General features: G+C 37.9%; 1 protein-coding gene across 6 annotated transcripts in view; it reads right to left on the reverse strand.

Annotated features, from left to right (window-relative positions):
- The window catches only part of KCNJ3 (potassium inwardly rectifying channel subfamily J member 3), a 180,842-nt gene that overhangs the window by 63,951 nt on the left and 96,318 nt on the right, over positions 1 to 20,573 (reverse strand). Inside the window, exon 3 of one of the 6 annotated variants that reach the window (XM_060302433.1) lies at positions 10,670 to 10,743. The exons of 4 other annotated variants lie outside the window; for them this stretch is intronic. In XM_060302433.1, the coding sequence (XP_060158416.1) occupies positions 10,685 to 10,743 (59 nt within the window). In that variant the 3' untranslated portion in view covers positions 10,670 to 10,684. Of the gene's footprint in view, positions 1 to 10,669; positions 10,744 to 12,631; positions 12,898 to 20,573 lie in introns of those variants that run through there. One more of the 6 variants, XM_060302431.1, reaches the window with a different exon arrangement.

A 20,573-nucleotide genomic window follows, 5' to 3' on the forward strand; every position in this document is an offset into this window, starting at 1 on the left:
GAGCACTTGCCAGGAAAGTAAGTTTTATGTATTTATCTATTATAGTTTCTTTTTACAGATCTAATTAATAGCTTACTCACAACTGAGCTCAAATTAATATTTAAATTACATTTCCATCTAGTTAATTTTGGTTTGATTTTTATTTTTTTCTTCACGTGAACTTTATATTTTTGAACATTTTTCAAATAGTAAACCAACTGTTACAGTACCATTTAATGATTTTTTAAAAATAAATATTGATTTGAAATGCTAAGTTTAAGATATGCTGAATCTATTTCTGGGTCTTCTGCTCTGATTAACTTTTCTTTCTGTTCCTATGATAGTATTATTTTAAGAACATAATCTCTTAATTTCATAAATTGCTTTAATAATTAGCCCTTAATTTGGCCTATCCAGTAGGACATGTTTTTAAATGTGCTCTTGTCTTGCCAGTTTTTCTTACTCTTTAACCTTAATGTAGAGAACAAGTCTTAATCACCTTTAACCATATTTAGTGCCCTGTACATATATATGTGGTACGGAACTAAATTTTGGAAAAATATAAGTAAATAACATAAAAATGTAAGTTAAATAAATATGCATATATATAATACACATTTTTTCAATGATGTGAAATTTCATATTCATTATGTGAAATAGGTAATGTTATTTCTTTATGAAGAGTCATACAAAGGTATAAAAACTTGTATAAACTAGGTATGTAATACTAGTTCTTTGAATATCAGGTAAAGATAAAAATATTTTATTCTAGGAAGTATGTTTATTATTGATCTATATTAGCACACAGTCAAGAAGGCTATGGGTTTCAGTTTAAAGTTAATTTTTAAAAAAGACAGTGGGGGACTTTCAAGATGGCGGAGGAGTAAGACGTGGAGATCACCTTCCTCCCCACAAATACATCAAAACTACATCTACATGTGGAACAACTCTTACAGAACATCTACTGAATGCTGGCAGAAGACCTCAGACTTCCCAAAAGGCAAGAAACTCCCCACGTACCTGGGTAGGGCAAAAGAAAAAACAGAGACAAAAGAATAGGGATGGAACCTGCACCTCTGGGAGGGAGCTGTGAAGGAGGAAAAGTTTGCACACACTAGGGAGCCCCTTCACTGGTGGAGACAGGGGTGGGAGGTGGGGGGAAGCTTTGGAGCTGCGGAGGAGAGCACAGCAACAGGGGTGCAGAGGGCAAAGCGGAGAGATTCCTGCACAGAGGATCAGGGCCGACCAGCACTCACCAGCCCGAGAGGCTTCTCTGCTCACCCGCCGGGTCAGGCGGGAGCTGGGAGCTGAGGCTCGGGCTTTGGGGGTCAGACCCCAGGGAGAGGACTGGGGTTGGCTGCGTGAACACAGGCTGAAGGGGGCTAGTGTGCCAGAGCTAGCCAGGAGGGAGTCTGGGGAAAAGTCTGGAGCTGCCGAAGAGGCAAGAGACCAATGTTTCGCGAGGAGAGGATTCAGAGCACCACCTAAACGAGCTCCAGAGACGCGCATGAGCCGCGGCTATCAGTGCGGGAGACCAGAGAGTGGCATGAAACACTAAGACTGCTGTGCTGCTGCAGCCACCAAGAGGCCTGTGTGCAAGTACAGGTCACTATCCACACCTCCTCACCCAGGAGTCTGTGCAGCCCACCACTGCCAGTGTCCCGTGATCCAGGGACAACTTCCCTGGGAGAACACATGGCACACCTCAGGCTGTTGCAACGTCACGCCGGCCTCTGCCTCTGCAGGCTCGCCCCACATTCCGTACCCATCACTCCCCGCGACCTGAGCCAGAGCCCCCTAATCAGCCGCTTCTTTAAACCCCTCCTGTCTGAGTGAACAACAGACGCCAGAGGGCGACCTACATGTAGAGGCAGGGCTAACACCAAAGCAGAACCCCAGGAGCTGTGCAAAGAAAGAAAGAAAGGGATATTTCTCCCAGCAGCCTCAGGAGCAGCAGATTAAATCTCCACAATCAACTTGATGTACCCTGCATCTGTGGAATACCTGACTAGACAACAAATCATCCCAAAAATGAGGCGGTGGACTTTGGGAGCAACTGTAGAATTGGGGTTTGCTTTCTGTATCTAATTTGTTTCTGGTATTATGTTTATCATAGTTTAGTATTTAGAGCTTATTGTCATTGGTTGATTTGTTTGATTTGGTTGCTCTCTTCCTTTATTTTTAATATATATATATTTTTTCCTTTTTCTCTTTTTGTGAGTGTGTATGTGTATGCTTCTTTGTGTGATTTTGTCTGTATAGGTTTGCTTTTACCACTTGTCCTAGGTTTCTGTCTGCCCGCTTTTATTTTATTTTATTTTATTTATTTTCTTAGTATAGTTTTTAGTAATTGATATTATCGCTGGATTTGTTTATTCGTTTCCTTGCTCTCTTATTTCCTTTCTTTTTTATTACTTTTTAAATTTTAATAATTTTTTTAATTTTTCATTTAAAAACTTTATTTTATTTTATTTTATTTATTCTTTCTTTCTTTTTCTCCCTTTTCTTCTGAGTCATGTGGCTGACAGGGTCTTGGTGCTCTGGCCGGGTGTTAGGCCTGAGCCTCTGAGGTGGGAGAGCTGAGTTCAGGACAGTGGACCACCAGAGACCTCCCAACCCCACATAATATCAATCGGTGAGAGTTCTCCCAGAGATCTCTGTCTCAACGCTAAGACCCAGCTACATTCAATGACCAGTGGGCTCCAGTGCTGGACAACCCATGCCAAACAACTAGCAAGACAGGGACACAGCCACACCAATTAGCAGAGGGGCTGCCTAAAATCATAATAAGTTCACAGACACCGCAAAACACACTGCCAGACATGGTCCTGCAACCAAAAAGAGAATATCCAGCCTCATCCACCAGAACACAGGCACCAGTCCCCTCCACCAGGAAGCCTACGCAACCCACTGAACCAACCTTACCCACTGGGGACAAAAACAATTCCCAAAAACAATGGGAATACGAACCTGCAGCCTGTGAAAAGGAAATTCCAAACACAGTAAGTTAAGCAAAATGAGAAGACAGAGAAATACACTGCAAATGAAGGAGCAAGGTAAAAACCCACCAGACCAAACAAATGAAGAGGAAATAGGCAGTCTACCTGAAAAAGAATTCAGAGTAACGATAGAAGAGATGATCCAAAATCTTGGAAATAGAATGGGGAAAATACAAGAAACGTTTAACAAGGACCTGGAAGAACTAGAGAGCAAACAAACAATGATGAACAACAAAATAAATGAAATGTAAATTTCTCAAGAAGGAATCAATAGCACAATAACTGAGGCACAAGAACAGATAAGTGACCTGGAAGATAAAATAGTGGAAATAACTACTGCAGAGCAGAATAAAGAAAAAAGAATGAAAAGACTTGAGGACAGTCTCAGAGAGCTCTGGGAAAACATTAAACGCACCAACATTCGAATTATACGGGTCCCAGAAGAAGAGAAAAAGAAAGGGTCTGAGAAAATATTTGAAGAGATTATAGTTGAAAACTCCCCTATTATGGGAAAGGAAATAGTCAAGTCCAGGAAGCGCAGAGAGTCCAATACAGAATAAATCCAAGGAGAAACATGCCAAGACATATTAATCAAACAATCAAAAATTAAATACAAAGAAAAAATATTAAAAGCAACAAAGGAAAAGCAACAAATAACACACAGGGGCATCCCCATAAGGATAAGAGCTGATCTTTCAGCAGAAACTCTGCAAGCCAGAAGGGACTGGCAGGACATATTTAAAGTGATGAAAGGGAAAAACCTACAACCAAGATTACTCTATCCAACAACGATCTCATTCAGATTCGACGGAGAAATTAAAACCTTTACAGACAAGCAAAAGCTAAGAGAATTCAGAACCAACAAACCAGCTTTACAACCAATACTAAAGGAACTTCTCTAGGTAGGAAACATAAGAGAAGGAAAAGACCTACAATAACAAACCCAAAACAATTAAGAAAATTATAATAGGAATATACATATTGATAATTATCCTAAACATAAATGGATTAAATGCTCCAAACAAAAGACATAGACTGGCTGAGTGGATACAAAAACAAGATCCATATATATGATGTCTACAAGAGACCCACTTCAGACTTAGGGACACATACAGACTGAAAGTGAGGGGATGGAAAAAGATATTCCATGCAAATGGAAATCAAAAGAAAGCTGGAGTAGCAATTCTCATATCAGACAAAATAGACTTTAAAATACACTATTACAACAGACGAAGAAGGACACTATATAATGATCAAGGGATCAATTCAAGAAGAAGATATAATAACTGTAAATATTTATGCACCCAACATAGGAGCACCTCAATACATAAGGCCAATGCTAACAGCTATAAAAGGGGAAACTGACAGTAACACAATAATAGTAGGAGACTTTAACACCCCATGTTCACCAATGGCTATATCATCCAAAATGAAAATAAATAAGGAAACACGAGCTTCAAATGACACATTAAACAAGATGAACTTAATTGATTTTTATAGCACATTCCATCCAAAAACAACAGAATACACTTTCTTCTGAAGTGCTCATGGAACATTCTCCAGGATAGAACATATCTTCAGTCATGAAACAAGCCTTGGTAAATTTAAGAAAATTGAAATCATATCAAGTGTCTTTTCCAACTACAACATTATGAGACTAGATATCAATTTCAAGAGGAAAAAAATCTGTAAAAAACACAAACACATGGAGGCTAAACAATATGTTACTAAATAATCAAGAGATGACTGAAGAAATCAAAAGGAAAATCAAAAAACACCTAGATCAAATAGCAATGAAAACACAACAACCCAAAACCTATGGGATGCAGCAAAAGCCGGTCTAAGAGGGAAGTTAGAGCAATACAATCCTACCTCAAGAAACAAGAAACACCTCAAATAAGCAACCTAATCTTACACCTAAAACAATTAGAGAAAGAAGAAAAAAAAAAAAAACACAAGTTAACAGAAGGAAAGAAGTCATAAAGATCAGATCAGGAATAAATGACAAAGACATGAAGAAAATGATAGCAAAGATCAATAAAATTAAAAGCTGGTTCTTTGAGAAGGTAAACAAAATTGATAAACCATAATCCAGACTCATCATGATAAAAAGGGAGAAGACTCAAATCAATAGAATTAGAAATGAAAAAGGAGAAGTAACAACTGACACTGCAGAAATACAAAGGATCATGAGAGATTACTACAAGCAACTATATGTCAATAACATGGACAACCTGGAAGAAATGGAGAAATTCTTAGAAAAGCATAACCTTCCAAGACTGAACCAGGAAGAAATAGAAAATTTGAACAGACCAATAACAAGCACTGAAATTGAAACTGTGATTAGAAATCTTCCAACAAACAAAAGCCTAGGCAGATGGTTTCACAGGCAAATTCTCTCAAACATTTAGAGAAGAGCTAACACCTATCCTTCTCAAACTCTTCTAAAATAGAGCAGAGGGAGGAACACTCCCAAACTCAATCTATGAGACCACCATCACCCTGATACCAAAACCAGACAGACATGACACAAAAAAAGAAAACTACAGGCCAACGTCACTGATGAACATAGATGCAAAAATCCTCAACAAAATACTAGCAAACAGAATCCAATGGCACATTAAAAGGAGCATACACCATGATCAAGTGGGGTTTATCCCAGGAATGCAAGGATTCTTCAATCTATCCAAATCAATCAATGTGATACACCATATTAACAAATTGAAGAATAAAAACCATATGATCATCTCAATCGATGCAGAAAAAGCTTTCAATAAAATTCAACACCCATTTATGATAAAAACTATCCAGAAAGTAGGCATAGAGGGAACCTACCTAAACATAGTAAAGGCCATATATGACAAGCCCACAGCCAACATCATTCTCAATGGTGAAAAACTGAAACCATTTCCACTAATATCAAAAACAAGACAAGGTTGCCAACTCTCACCACTATTATTCAACATAGTTTTGGAATTTTAGCCACAGCAATCACAGAAGAAAAAGAAATAAAAGGAATCCAAGACGGAAAAGAAGAAGTAAAACTGTCAGTGTTTGTAGATGACATGATACTATACATAGAGAATCCTAAAGATCCTACCAGAAAACTACTAGGCTAATCAATGAATTTGATAAAGTAGCAGGATACAAAGTTAATGCACAGAAATCTCTTGTATTCCTATACACTAATTTTGAAAAATCTGTAATAGAAATTAAGGAAGCACTCCCATTTACCATTGCAACAAAAAAAATAAAATACCTAGGAATAAACCTACCTAAAGAGACAAAAGACCTGTATGCAGAAAACTATAAGACACTGATGAAAGAAATGAAAGATGACACAAACAGATGGAGAGATATACCATGTTCTTGGATTGGAAGAATCAACCTTGTGAAAATGACTATACTACCCAATGCAATCTACAGGTTCAATTCAATCCCTATCAAACTACCAATGACATTTTTCACAGAACTAGAACAAAAATTTTCACTATTTGTATGGAAACACAAAAGACCCCAAATACCCAAAGCCATCATGAGAAAGGAAAACAGAGCTGGAGGAATCAGGCTCCCTGATTTCAGACTATACTAAAGCTACAGTAATGAAGACAGTACGGTACTGGCAAAAAAACAGAAATGTAGATCAATGGAACAGGATAGGAAGCCCATAGATAAACCCACACACATCTGGTCACCTTATCTTTGATAAAGGAGGCAAGAATATACAATGGAGAAAAGACAGCCTCTTCAGTAAGTGGTGCTGGGAAAACTGGAAAGCTACTGTAGAAGAATGAAACTTGAACACTCCCTAACACCATGCAAATAAATAAACTCAAAATGGATTAAAGACCTAAATGTAAGGCCAGGCACTATATTACTCTTAGAGGAAAACATAGGCAGAACACTCTATGACATAAATCACAACAAGATCCTTTTTGACCCACCTCTTGGAGAAATGGAAATAAAAACAAACAAATGGGACCTAATGAAACTAACAGTTTTGCACAGCAAAAGAAACCATAAATAAGACGAAAAGCCAACCCTTAGAATGGGAGAAAATATTCACAAACGAAGCAACTGACAAAGGATTATCTCCAAAATATACAAGCAGCTCATGCAGCTCGATATCAAAAGAACAAACAACCCAATCCAAAAATGGGCAGAAGACCTAAATAGACATTTCCCCAAAGAATATATACAGATTGCCAAGAAACACATGAAAGGATGCTCAACATCACTAATATTAGGGAAATGCAAATCAAAACTGCAATGAGGTATCACCTCACACAGGTCAGAATGGCCATCATCAAAAAATCTACAAACAGTAAATGCTGGAGAGGGTGTGGAGAAAAGGGAACCTTCTTGCACTGTTGGTGGGAATATAAATTGATACAGCCACTATGGAGAACAGTACGGAGGTTCCTTAAAAACTAAAAATAGAACTACCATATGACCCAGCAATTCCACTACTGAACATATACCCTGAGAAAACCATAATTCAAAAAGAGTCATGTACCACAGTGTTCATTGCAGCTCTATTTACAATAGCCAGGACACGGAAGCAACCTAAGTGTCCATCAACAGATGAATGGATAAAGAAGCTGTGGCACATATATACAATGGAATATTACTCAGCCATAAAAAGAAACGAAATTGAGTTATTTGTAGTGAGGTGGATGGACCTAGAATCTGTCATACAGAGTGAAGTAAGTCAGAAAGAGAAAAACAAATACTGTATGCTAACATATATATATGGAATCTAAAAAAAAAAAGGTTCTGAAGAACCTGGGGGCAGGACAGGAATAAAGACACAGAGGTAGCGAGTGGACTTGAGGACACAGGGAGGGGGAAGGGTAAGCTGGGACAAAGTGAGAGAGTGGCATTGACATATATACACTACCAAATGTAAAATAGATAGCTAGTGGGAAGCAGCCGCATAGCACAGGGAGATCAGCTCGGTGCTCTGTGACCACCTAGAGGGCTGGGATAGGGAGGGTGGAAGGGAGACGCAAGAGGGAGGATATATGGGGATGTATGTATACATATAGCTGATTCACTTTGTTATACAGCAGAAATTAACACAGTATTGTAAAGCAATTATATTCCAATAAAGATTTAAAAGAAAAAAAAGAAAGACACCATTGACCTCTCTGCCTCTGACAGAAAAGTGGCAAATAAAAGAAAAACCCCAAGCCAAAGCTTTCTATGGTAGATGTTGCTGAAACAAAAACCTGAGTACTCTGTCGATCCAATGTTACTTATTCTCAGCCTTGTATGCATGTTTCTGATAATTGCTTTTGTAGACAATTCACTTTGCCTCTCAATTTGGCAATTAACCTGATTATCTTATGTAATTTGCTTACTGTGTAGTCTAGCGCTGTTTAGGCGATATCATTCCCCCCTTTTCCCAATTTTTTGCCTATTGAAATGAAGTCCTCATCGATCTGAGGTATTGGGGAAATCCCTCTCACCCGGTCTTACTTATCTGACCAGGAAGATCAGAAGAAAGAACCGGGTGACTTATCAGGAGTTGAAGGTTTTCGTCCTGCTGCCCTTCCTCTGCTATGTGGTAAGATGCCCACTCTGGGCAGGGTTACCTGCAGTGCCTAGAGATGGTGAAATAAGCTGATGGGGGAGCATGAAGCAACTACTATTCCAATCTGCTTAGACAACCCCAGCTACATCACTGTGACCTATGAAACTAAACTGTGTCATGTGTTTAGCTTTCCAGACAACTTATCTACCTACTTCTGACAATGATACAACATTTGCCACAAAAACTGCCCAGCATTAAGCCAGCAGTCCAGGTATTTGGTGGACATTTCACGCTTCTCGTCATCCTTAAATGCTATTGTCATTAAGAAGTGGCGTGGATTTTGAAAAACTACTCTGAAAAAGGTTGTTTTTTCTGTTTTGTTTTTTCTTTTTTTGCGGTACGCGGGCCTCTCACTGCTGTGGCCTCTCCCGTTGTGGAGCACAGGCTCCGGACGTGCAGGCTCAATGGCCATGGCTCACGGGCCCAGCCGCTCCACGGCATGTGGTATCTTCCCGGACCGGGGCACGAGCCCGTGTCCCCTGCATCAGCAGGCGGACTCTCAACCACTGCACCACCACGGAAGCCCCTGAAAAAGATTTTTGATTGCACCTCCCTCACCTTCTTCTGATCCACACACCTTAGTAAAGGCAGTTTACTAAATATGGCAGTTTTCCCAAATAGTTCATCTTTTCTTGGTCATCTCTTGGGTAACGATGAGGACCACAGGGTTGAGGAGTTATATAGACCTCTTTTTGAAACTTTCAGATCCCGTTGTACCATTCCTGCCCACAGTGCTTCTTTTTCTCCTCTAATAACAGCCTCAGGCCAGCTTGGCAGGTAATTTCTGAGTGGCAGCCTGGCCAAAATGTGGCCTATGGAATTCAAACTTAATTCTGGTTCAGCCACCTGAATTCTATTGTTGGGTTGCTATGGTCCTCAGGTCATAAAGATAATAATCACTAGGTTGAATACACTGATGTCTGAGTCCATGACAGAGACCCAAGTGAGGCAAGGGGGGGTGTTATTAATGCATCTGAAACCCTCTTCCATCTGACACTCTGGATGAAAGGTCTGGATGCATGGAGAGGATGGTTAGAGGAAAGGTGAATTTATAGTTAGTGGAACAAGATATGCTGATTTTATAGGAGTACAGGGAGAGTAACAATGCCAACATCTGGGGAGGGATCACGTTAGAACTCAGGAGGTTCAGAGCAGGGAGGGACATTAATGATCTTTCGCCTTTACAAGCCATTCTGGAGCCTTCGTCACAAAAAAAGAAAAACAGCCTTACACTCTCCCAAAGGGTAGTAAACTGCTTACATGTAAATGACTCCTAGATCTGCCATTCCCCATGAAATGGTGGTGACCCTGACTTGATCTCCAGGTTCTATAACTTTAGAGAGAAGTCAATCAGAAGCATGAGAAGGTGGTCCCAGCTCCTGCAGCTCCCAGGCAAAATGCCTTTCAGCACCTCTAAGTGTCTCCCCACCTCCATTCCCATCTCTCTCACTAGGTTATTCCACGGGATGGATGACTGCCACCTACCTGGTATGTGGTTTAGAAAAATACTATAGGTCAGACTGACTGCCTTCAGGCAATCCTTCTGAAGACACAGGCTGAACTAGAATTGGGGAACTTAAGATTTACCAGCTGGCCAGGAGGCCACGTTGGAAATACTGTTACCCTGTGTCCCCTGACTGACGTAGATCATACTTGGGGTGAACAAGCATTGCAATTAACACCTTCCTTCCAGGGGCACCATGTTTGCCTCTGGGACTGTACTAGTTCTGTGGAAGCCAGACATTAACTTGTCTGTAAATTGCTTTGACTTGTACCTTAGGAGTGGTCATAAGAGCCCTTCAAGTGTTTAAGGAAACACTACCAGTGGATCATGTAGTTCTCAGATGACTGTGGAGATTTATTGGGAATGGGACACCCTTAGTTACATGGGAAGCTCCCAGGAGGGATGAATGACTGACATCTGGTATATTTACTCATTGGGTAGTTATCCCTACAATAGGAGCCATCCAATTAGGAAAAGTGGTAAGAAATGTGTCCTTAACTTTAGATGAAGTCATCAATGATACTACTTTGAACATAGAAGGTATTTAGGTCAGTTTCAACTCACTGGCCAAGACTGTTACGGAAGATTGTTCTACAAATCCTTCTTTCAGACCAAGGTGGAACGGGTGAAATCCTTAATACACCTCTGTACCTGGAGTAATTCCTCTGAAAAAAAGAAAGGTTAATGCAGAGACTTAAAGAGAAAGTTGTGTGCCTTTCTAAAGTATATATATACTCTGGTTTTTATGGAATTTGTTCAGCTGGCTGAGTCTGGGACGACCCTGGGGGTCAGGTTTGAGGTCAATACTGCAGGTTGGCTCCATGCCGCTGCTTGGAGTCCTGGCTTTAATTAAATGTTCTATGAGACAAATGGAACTAATATAGGTCTAGTCTCTTGATCAGATTAACCAGAGTGGCCCACAGGGTGAAATATTCATGTAAAAATTTGAATACAGATAAGAAAGTGTAGGGTTAAAGGGTATTTTGAGGGGAGAGGCAGTGTGCCAGGACTCTGAGCATCCCTGCATGTTCTTGCTGAGTGTGCCAAATGCAGAATTTATCCATCTCCTGATACGGAGCAGTTTTTCTAGTTAGTCACAGAAGCAACTAAGTAGGCCAAGTCCACCAGACTGTGACAACCACGTAGCTGCTTGCTCTCCAGTGGAAGAGGGATCTGCTTTTCTTCCATGTGCTGTGATATTTTCTGCTTGCTCAAAAAGTACTTGTCCCTGGGTTCCTCAGCTGTGAAACAAACCCACTGCATGTGCAGCATCTCTCTGGGCCCATTGCATGGCCCTAATGGGACATGGGAGGCATGGGGGACAGACAAATATGCTGATGCTCATGCTGCTTTCTGTGCCATGTGTAATAAGGTCCATTGTCTCCAATTGAGGAGTCTTGTGCCTTCTGCCAGCATGCATGTAATGGTGGTCAGCTGGCTTGTTAGCTTGCAAATAGGGTAAAATCAAGTTTCAGAACCTTCACAGTTCTTGAGAGAAACAACATTATTTTGAATGGGATATAACTGTATTCTATTTAAACATCTCTTCATTGTCTTCCAAAAAAATAACCTGAATACGTCCTTATAATTCATAAAAGGCACACTAGCTATAAGGTAGCTGGACTAGAATTTGAGCCACAAATATGGACACAGAACACATTTTTAACTACTTTCCTGTATTTCCTTGTATGTTAATGTAGTTTAAAAACATTGGAATATTTTGCATTTTATTTAGTAAATTTCCCATGTCTGCATTATGTAATCCTGTTTATAGCTCATTAAACATCAACTTTTTCAAAGTCCTATTTTCTAAACTGGTAATCACTTTATTTAAATTTGACAAATATTATCATCATTCTCTTTAATTTGTATATGATATATAAACTTTTTTAAAACACACTATGTAACTGCAACATGCCCATGTTTCATATCACATTCTGTCATTTGAATAAAGCAAACAGTTAAAAGGAGTTTCATTCACTATTAAAAATATTTATATTACAGTCCTTTCATTGCAAAGCTCCGGAAATCTAGATACCAAGAGTTTACAAAGTAAAAATACACTCTTTCAGTTACTTCTTACAATTTGTAATTCATAGGATGAGGCCACTTTGAAATTATCCCTGTACTACCATTGACAAATTAATCAAGAAGAGAAAAAGACAAATTTAAAATCATTTCAAAGTGTTATTGATATGTTTTCTGAAGCAGAAAAAGAAAAAAATACAGATACTTACAGATACCCTATTTTGAGTACAAAATAAGTCATCTTCATAAGACTTCTACTTCATCTTAGCCCAAGGTTCTTCTAATCCTTCCAGGTTTCTGCTCCTATCCAGCCACTTACACCATTTCAACAACAGAGCCACCACAGACTGATGGCACCACCTCAGGAACGCAGGAGGAAATTATTTTGCCCCAAATGTCCATCACTTCCTTTCAGTCCTCTCTTTAGTCTGTTATGTCAGGGTTTGTACAAAATACTGCACATTCAGCCCTATATTTAAAAGTCTTTTCCCAGGTATTAAACCCACCTCTTTTGTACACATACCTATAGATTATGACTTTTCACATGCATGCATATTCCAATTGCTGAAGGGACTTCCTAGGAAAATTGTTTGTTCTTCTCAGGATTCCTTTCATTAGTACTTCAAAAAAGGTCCCGCTTTGGGGCTTCCCTGGCGGCGCAGTGGTTGAGAGTCCAGCTGCTGATGCAGGGGATGCGGGTTCATGCCCCGGTCCGGGAAGATCCCACATGCCGCGGAGCAGCTGGGCCCGTGAGCCATGGCCACTGAGCCTGCGCATCTGGAGCCTGTGCTCTGCAACAGGAGAGGCCACAACAGTGAGAGGCCCGCGTACCGCAAAAAAAAAAAAAAAAGTCCCTCTTTGGAGTTTTATATAGCTCCATCTAACTCTTTATTTCCTCTGTCAATAGTTGCTTTTTGTCAAATTTAAATAAAAGTTATTTCTTATCCTCATGTTTTGAAGTCTGATTTGGAAATGAACTTTTGGAAGAGAATCCATTTGCAATTTGGGAACTGCCTAAAATTTTATATTAAAATATAGAAAAACTCAAATGATGTAATAATGGAAAACTGATAATGCGTGATTATTTTTTATTATAGCCTATTTATGCTTAATGTTAAAACAGGTTAGGCCAGGACCAGATGGCTTCACAGGCAAATTTGATCAAACATTTAAAGAAGAGCTAACACCTATCCTTCTCAAACTCTTCCAAAATATTGTAGAGGAAGGAACACTCCCAATTTCATTCTACAAGGCCACCATCACCCTGATACCAAAACCAGACAAAGATATCACAAAAAATTACAGGCCAATATCACTGATGAATATAGATGCAAAAATCCTAAACAAAATACTAGCAAATAGGATCCAACAACACATTAAAAGGATCATACACCGTGATCAAGGAATGCAAGGATTCTTCAATCTATCCAAACCAATCAATGTGATACACCATATTAACAAACTGAAGAATAAAAAACATATGATCATCTCAATAGATGCAGAAAAAGTTTTTTGATGAAATTCAACACCCACTTATAAAAACTCTCCAGAAAGTGGGCATAGAGGGAACCTACCCCAACATGATAAAGACCATGTATGACAAACCCACAGAAAACATCATTCTCAATGGTGAAAAACTGAAAGCATTTCCTCTAAGATCAGGAACAAGACAAGGATGTCCCCTCTTGCCACTATTATTCAACATAGTTTTGGAAGTCCTAGCCAAAGCAATTGGAGAAGAAAAAGAAATAAAAGGAATCCAAAGTAGAAAAGAAGTAAAATGTCACTGTTTGCATGTGACATGATACTATACATAGAAAATCCTAAAGATGTTCCCAGAAAACTCTAGAGCTCATCAAAGAATTTGGTAAAGTTGCAGGATGCAAAGTTAATGCACAGAAATCTCTTGTATTCTTCTACACTAGCAACGAAAGATCTGTAAGAGAAATTAAGGAAACAATCCCATTTACCATCGCAACAAAAAGAATAAAATACCTAGGAATAAACCTACCTAAGGAGGCAAAAGACCTGTACTCAGAAAACTATGATACTGATGAAAGAACTGAAAGATGACACAAACATATGGAGAGATATAGCATGTTCTTGGATTGGAAGAATCAATATTGTGAAAATGACTATACTACCCAAAGCAATCTACATATTCAATGCAATCCCTATCAAATTACCAATGGCATTTTTCACAGAACTAGAACAAAAAATTTTACAATTTGTATGGAAACACAAAAGATCCTGAATAGCCAAAGCAGTCTTGAGGGAAAAAAATGGAGCTGGAGGAATCAGACTCCCTGACTTCAGACTATACTACAAAGGTACAGTCATCAAAACAGTATGGTACTGGCACCAAAACAGAAATATAGATCAATGGAACAAGATAGAAAGTCCAGAGATAAGCCCATGCACCTGTGGTCACCTAATCTATGACAAAGGAGGCAAGAATACACAATGGAGAAAAGACAGTCTCTTCAATATGTGGTGCTAGGGAAACTGGACAGCTACACATAAAAGAATGAAATTAGAACACTCTCTAACACCGTACACAAAAACAAACTCAAAATGGATTAAAGACCTAAATATAAGGCTGGATACTATAAAATTGTTAGAGGAAAACATAGGCAGAACACTCTATAACATAAATTATAGCAGGATATTTTTTGATCCACCTCCTAGAGTAATGAAAATAAAAACGAAAATAAACAAATGGGATTAACTAAACTTAAAAGCTTTTGCATGGCAAAGGAAACCATAAACAAAACAAAAAGACAACCCTCAGAATGGGAGAAAATATTTGCAAATGAAGCAACTGACAAGGGATTAATCTCCAAAATATACAAGCAGCTCATGCAGCTCAATATCAAAAAAACAAACAACCCAATCAAAAAATGGGCAGAAGACCTAAATAGACATTTCTCCAAAGAAGACATACAGATGGCCAACAAACACATGAAAAGATGCTCAACATCACTAATTATTAGAGAAATGCAAATCAAAACTACAATAAGGTATCACCTCACACCGGTCAAAATGGCCATCATCAAAAAATCTAGAAACAATAAATGCTGGAGAGGAAGTGGAGAAAAGGGAACCTCAAACATTTAAATTGGTACCACCACTATGGAGAACAGTATGGAGCATTCTTTAAAAAGTTAAAAATAGAGTTACCATATGACCTAGCAATCCCACTCCTTGGCATATACCTGGAGAAAACCAAAATTTGAAAAGATACATGCACCCCAATATTCATTTCAGCACTATTTAAAATACCCAGGACATGGAAGCAACCTAAATATCCATCAACAGAGGAATGGGTAAAGAAGATGTGGTACATATATACAATAGAATATTATTCAGCCATAAAAAGAACAAAATAATGCCATTTATAGCAACATGGATGGACCTAGAGATTGTCATACTGAGTGAAGTAAGTCAGACACAGAAAGGCAAATATCATGATATCGCTTTTATGTGGAATCTACAAAAAGGGTACAAATGAACTTGTTTACAAAACAGAAATAGAGTCACAGATGTAGAAGACAAACTTATGGTTACCAGGGAATAAGGGGGGGGGAGGGATAAATTAGGATATTGGGATTGACATATATACACTACTATATATAAAGTATGTAACTAATAAGAAGCTACTGTACAGTACAGGGAACTCTACTCAATACTCTGTAATGACCTATATGGGAAAATAATCTACAAAAAGAGTGGATATATGTATATGTATAACTGATTCACCTTGCTGTACACCTGAAACTAACACACCATTATAAATCAACTATACTCCAATAAAAAAAAACAACAACACGTTAAGAACATGTCAAACGTTGGCAAGCATTCCTCCAATTGGGAACATGGTTTTGAGTGTAACTTATCCAGATTTCAACCTCAACACCATTGTTGTTTAGTATGTGCACATGGATAAACTCTTCCATTCTCTCCCTCTGGAATTATTCATCAGTAAAATGTGGATAACATCTACTTTACAGGGTTGGATGCTACGTAAATAGCACCTTGCATGGTACCTGGCACTTACTCGTCACAGCGGAGTATATTTGAGCTATTATTATCTCATGAGAAATTCAGCATAAAATTTATCATGAGAATATGGTGGGATATGATTTCTCCTTCATCCTCAGTTACTTGACCACTTCTCTACGTTACAATAATGTGAAATATCTGCTAGAAAATCTGGAAATACAGAATTTTTGCAAATAAGGACAATGGAGGAAATAAAGAAAGGCCTGTGTGACTGACGAGCAAAGCACATGACATGATATCAGAAATAGCTCTGCAGTAAATTTACTGATTAGATTTTTAGCTAAAACTTGCACTTGTCTGTTAAGTTGAAACCCTTATAACTATTTTCTTAAAGGTATCCCACAAGCCTGTATAGAGTCAGAATCAAATTTAATGTTCACTATCTTTAGTGCCACATGATGTGTTGTGCTATTTTTCATGTATCATCGTTCACTGCCTCTGAAAAACTACTCTTTGGAGTAGGTATTATTTTCATTATTTTATAAATAAAACCAATGCTCAAAAAATAAAATGTTTTGAGAAAAATCCTAGCTAATAAAATTCTAGCCCTCTAAATTTTTAAATAGCCCTAATAACCCTGAAATAAATCTTTCTTAGAAATATAAAAGCTTTAAAAAATACTTTAATATAGAATGCATTGAAATACTAAGATACTATCACAACTTTTAGATTTTGTAATCTTTCTTGTGTTCTTTTTAATTTTTCCTGCAATTCAAAAATAATATTTAAAATAGAATAATTTTCATAATAAGAACAGCATTATTATTCATCTACAAGGTAATCAGCATTATTTACTAATTTTGTATTATACTTCAGCTCAAATGTCACTATTAATTTGACTACATTTCCTTTTCATGCCACAATACATCTGTTTCTATAGGCATCTTGTTAATGAGATGCTCTAATTAACTATTTTCACTCTGATTTCAAATACATGACAGAGGATAAAAAAAAGTCAGCACACCCCCATGTGAAAGTACGCATTTTAGTAGTCAGAATTTAAATCCTAGGTTTTTGAAGTTATGATTAAGGAGATACAATAATTTAGTTCAAGAATGAAGGATAAAATCATGATTAAGAACCTGTGATCCAGATCTTCTAAGTTTTTCTCTGAAGCTCTCTGTTCAAAAACACTTTGGAGATACACAGCTCCAAACTGGCAATAGTAACTGAAAGTATGTATGAGATAACAGAACCAAGTCACAGCAGGGACCAGAACACCAGGCAGCACAACTCTGCTCCCTCCCCCCGGCCATACTGAATCATGCCTCCCCACATGGCGACTCTTCTTCTGTTCCCACCAGAACTTTCTATAGACAAAAAGACTACAGGCACAGTACAGCTGAAGAGTTGTTGTCAAAAACAAAAAACAAAACCCCTTTTAAAACCCTGATAACATCACATAATGGGTAGCAGGTTCTTTCTTCAAAGACACATATAAACATTTACACATTGGCCCTGACTGAAATACAGTCAGAATCAAATAGTCAGAGCAGGATCAAATTCCAAAGCAGCAGCATACACATCCAAACCACATTCATACATACTAAGAAGATGGGGCTAAGTTTAATTTTCGAGGTTCTGCTTTGTTTTAATTCTAGGTATAATACGAAAGGGGGAATATTGCAGGAGCCTGGGAAAACTGAGATAGGTAAACACAAAAGCTAACAACTGATATATGTGTTGTTCTCTTTTAAAGCTGAGTAAACAGAAACAATAAGTAAAAACTCTGTTATCTATACATAATCGTTAAAATTAAGAATAAATTTGCTAACACTTAGAGTTAGTGTTCCTCTTACTAAATTCTCACTATGTGCTAATTATTCTTTAAAATATTTAACATATATCCATTCATTTAATCCTAATGACAACCCTCTATAGTCAGTGGCATTCTATTTCTATCTTATAGATCAGGATAATGAAGCCAAGTAAGTTACCAAGTTAAGGTAAGTGACTTGTCCTTGGTCATGCAGTGAACACAAGTGGGCAAAAGTGGGATTTAAACTCAGGCATGTGGCAGAGTACACAGGCTTAACATTCACTTTATCTTCTACATCTGAGGCTTTAAAGAAAGTGAGAATGTCTACAACAGATTCTAAAAACACTACTGGCTGCCTCCTCCAAGTCATGTGGGATACAGATAGGCAGGAGGCTCTTGGGGACAGGAAGGTCATGGGAGCTTGCTCCTCTGACGGGGATGATACCAAGTGTCCTGCTTTGCACAGCCATCTTTTAATTAGGCTTTTATATTTTTTTAAACTTAAAACATAATCTACACAACAAGCCAAAACTTCCTCTAAAGGCACTATGGAAAAGCACTACAGTAAAACAAAAAAATAGTTTTTAAATAGGATTCAAATATACTTTTGAAAATAATTGTTTGGTATTATCAAAGAGCATCAAGCTCTATGAAACAAGAAAATGGGCCACAAGGAGAAGACAAGCTAAGTTGAGCAAGATATTATAAAAGAAGTTGGCAGAAATAAGGGGAAAATGCAAAATATCCTAAATACTAAAGCTCAATTAAAATCCATATCGAAGGCAATAAAAAGCAGAATTAGGAGAACCTACTGTATAGCACAGGGAACTCTACTCAGTGCTCTGCGGTGACCTAATGGGAAGGAAATTCAAAAAAGAGGGGATATATGTATACGTATATTTGATTCACTTTCATATACAGCAGAAACTAACACAACATTGTAAAGCAATTATACTCCAATAAAGTTGTTTAAAAAATTAATTTTAAAAATAAAAACAAATTTAAAAAAACCTAAATTTTTAAAAAGAGCAGAAATAAAAACTGAAAATTAGTGATGTAGAGGAAAAACATAAGTATGCTGAACATAAAGAATAAAGTCACTGAAAAAAAAGCTATAGTAAATATAATAGATATGAGGGAAGTAGAATGGTGGCGGGGGGGCCAACCTGAACCTATAGATCAAAATAAGTCACTGAACACTAGACAAACATAACACAAATGAAGGAATATGTATATATTTTCTTGACCTGTTTTTGAGTTTCAATGAAAGCAAGCTTTTTACTGTAGAGCCCAGATATTTGCACTGCTAATCCCCCTGCCACTTTCAAGACTTGGTACAAATGTCACCTTTTTGTTGACTCTGTCTTGACTATCCTATTGAAAATTACAACCTACTTCCTACATGATCCCACTCTGCTCTGTTTTTATTTATGCTTAGTGCTTAGCACATACTAATGTACAATATAATTTCTTATATATTATGACTAGAATATAGGCTTCATGAGGGATTGGAATTTTTTGTGCTATTCAGTGATAAGTCCCAAGAACAGAGAACAGTGCCTGACACATATTATGTATCAGTTAAGTGTTAGCTTTATTAAGGAGTAAAATGCCCAGGAAGGGGTCAGAGGGCAGGACACATACACAGAAATATCAGGTTCCAAGAACCTACACTTGGAGAAGAACCAGAAAAGTGGCTGGCATGGTAGATGGGAGTCAAATAATGAGGAAGAGGATTTTATTCTAAGAATTCTGGAGACAGTTCTAGAGACAATAGGATTTACATGTTGAGTTGTCCAAGGTAAAAGAAGAGTGGATGTTTGAATCCAACAAGCAGAGCCTGGGAAACATCTAGGACCTGACCACATTATTGGCTTCTCTATCCATCCCCTTCTTCTATGCCACCCTCCCACAAATTTGTAAAATCATACATAGAATCCTCAAAGACGCCAATCTTATGTATTCAGCCCTCTTTTTTTCCCAGCCCAGCGTACACTTATGCATGCACACACGCATTCACCACACACACAGTCTGTTTCTCAGCCACAGCAATCCTGCTCACCACACACCAAATTTAAGACACATGGTTAAACTTTGAAGGTTCCTAGACAAAAGTTCCAACACTTTAATTATGTGAACTCTTCCCAAATACATCTAAAATTCAGGGCAATCTCAACAAGGTTTTTTTTGTTTTTGTGGGTTTTTTTTTTTCTTTTTTGTAGAACTTTTCAAGTTGATTCTAAAGTCCATCTGGAAGAAAAAACTGTGTAAGAACAGCCAAGATATTTCTGGAAAAAGTAGAGTAATAAGGAAGGCTAGCCTTTCTTGATATCAAAACATACAAAAGGTTGCAGTGACTAATATAGTGTGGTTTCAGTGCAGAAATAAGTCAATGAAAAACAATAAAGCCCATGAATATTGGAAGCTGAGCATTAACATAAATGAACTATGACATTTGTTGCAACTTCATTTAATGTTAAAAAAAAGTAGAGACAACCTAAATGTTCAACCTAAGGGAGATGGTTAAATAAATCATCATACATACCATAAAATATGGTATATAGGGAAGAATGCCCACAATATATCTTTCAGGAAAAAAAAGCAAGTTATAGTATGATATTAATGGACATGTATATATGTATGCAT

The sequence above is a fragment of the Globicephala melas genome, chromosome 7 (genome assembly GCF_963455315.2).
Source record: "Globicephala melas chromosome 7, mGloMel1.2, whole genome shotgun sequence".
Classification (NCBI taxonomy): Eukaryota; Metazoa; Chordata; class Mammalia; order Artiodactyla; family Delphinidae; genus Globicephala; species Globicephala melas.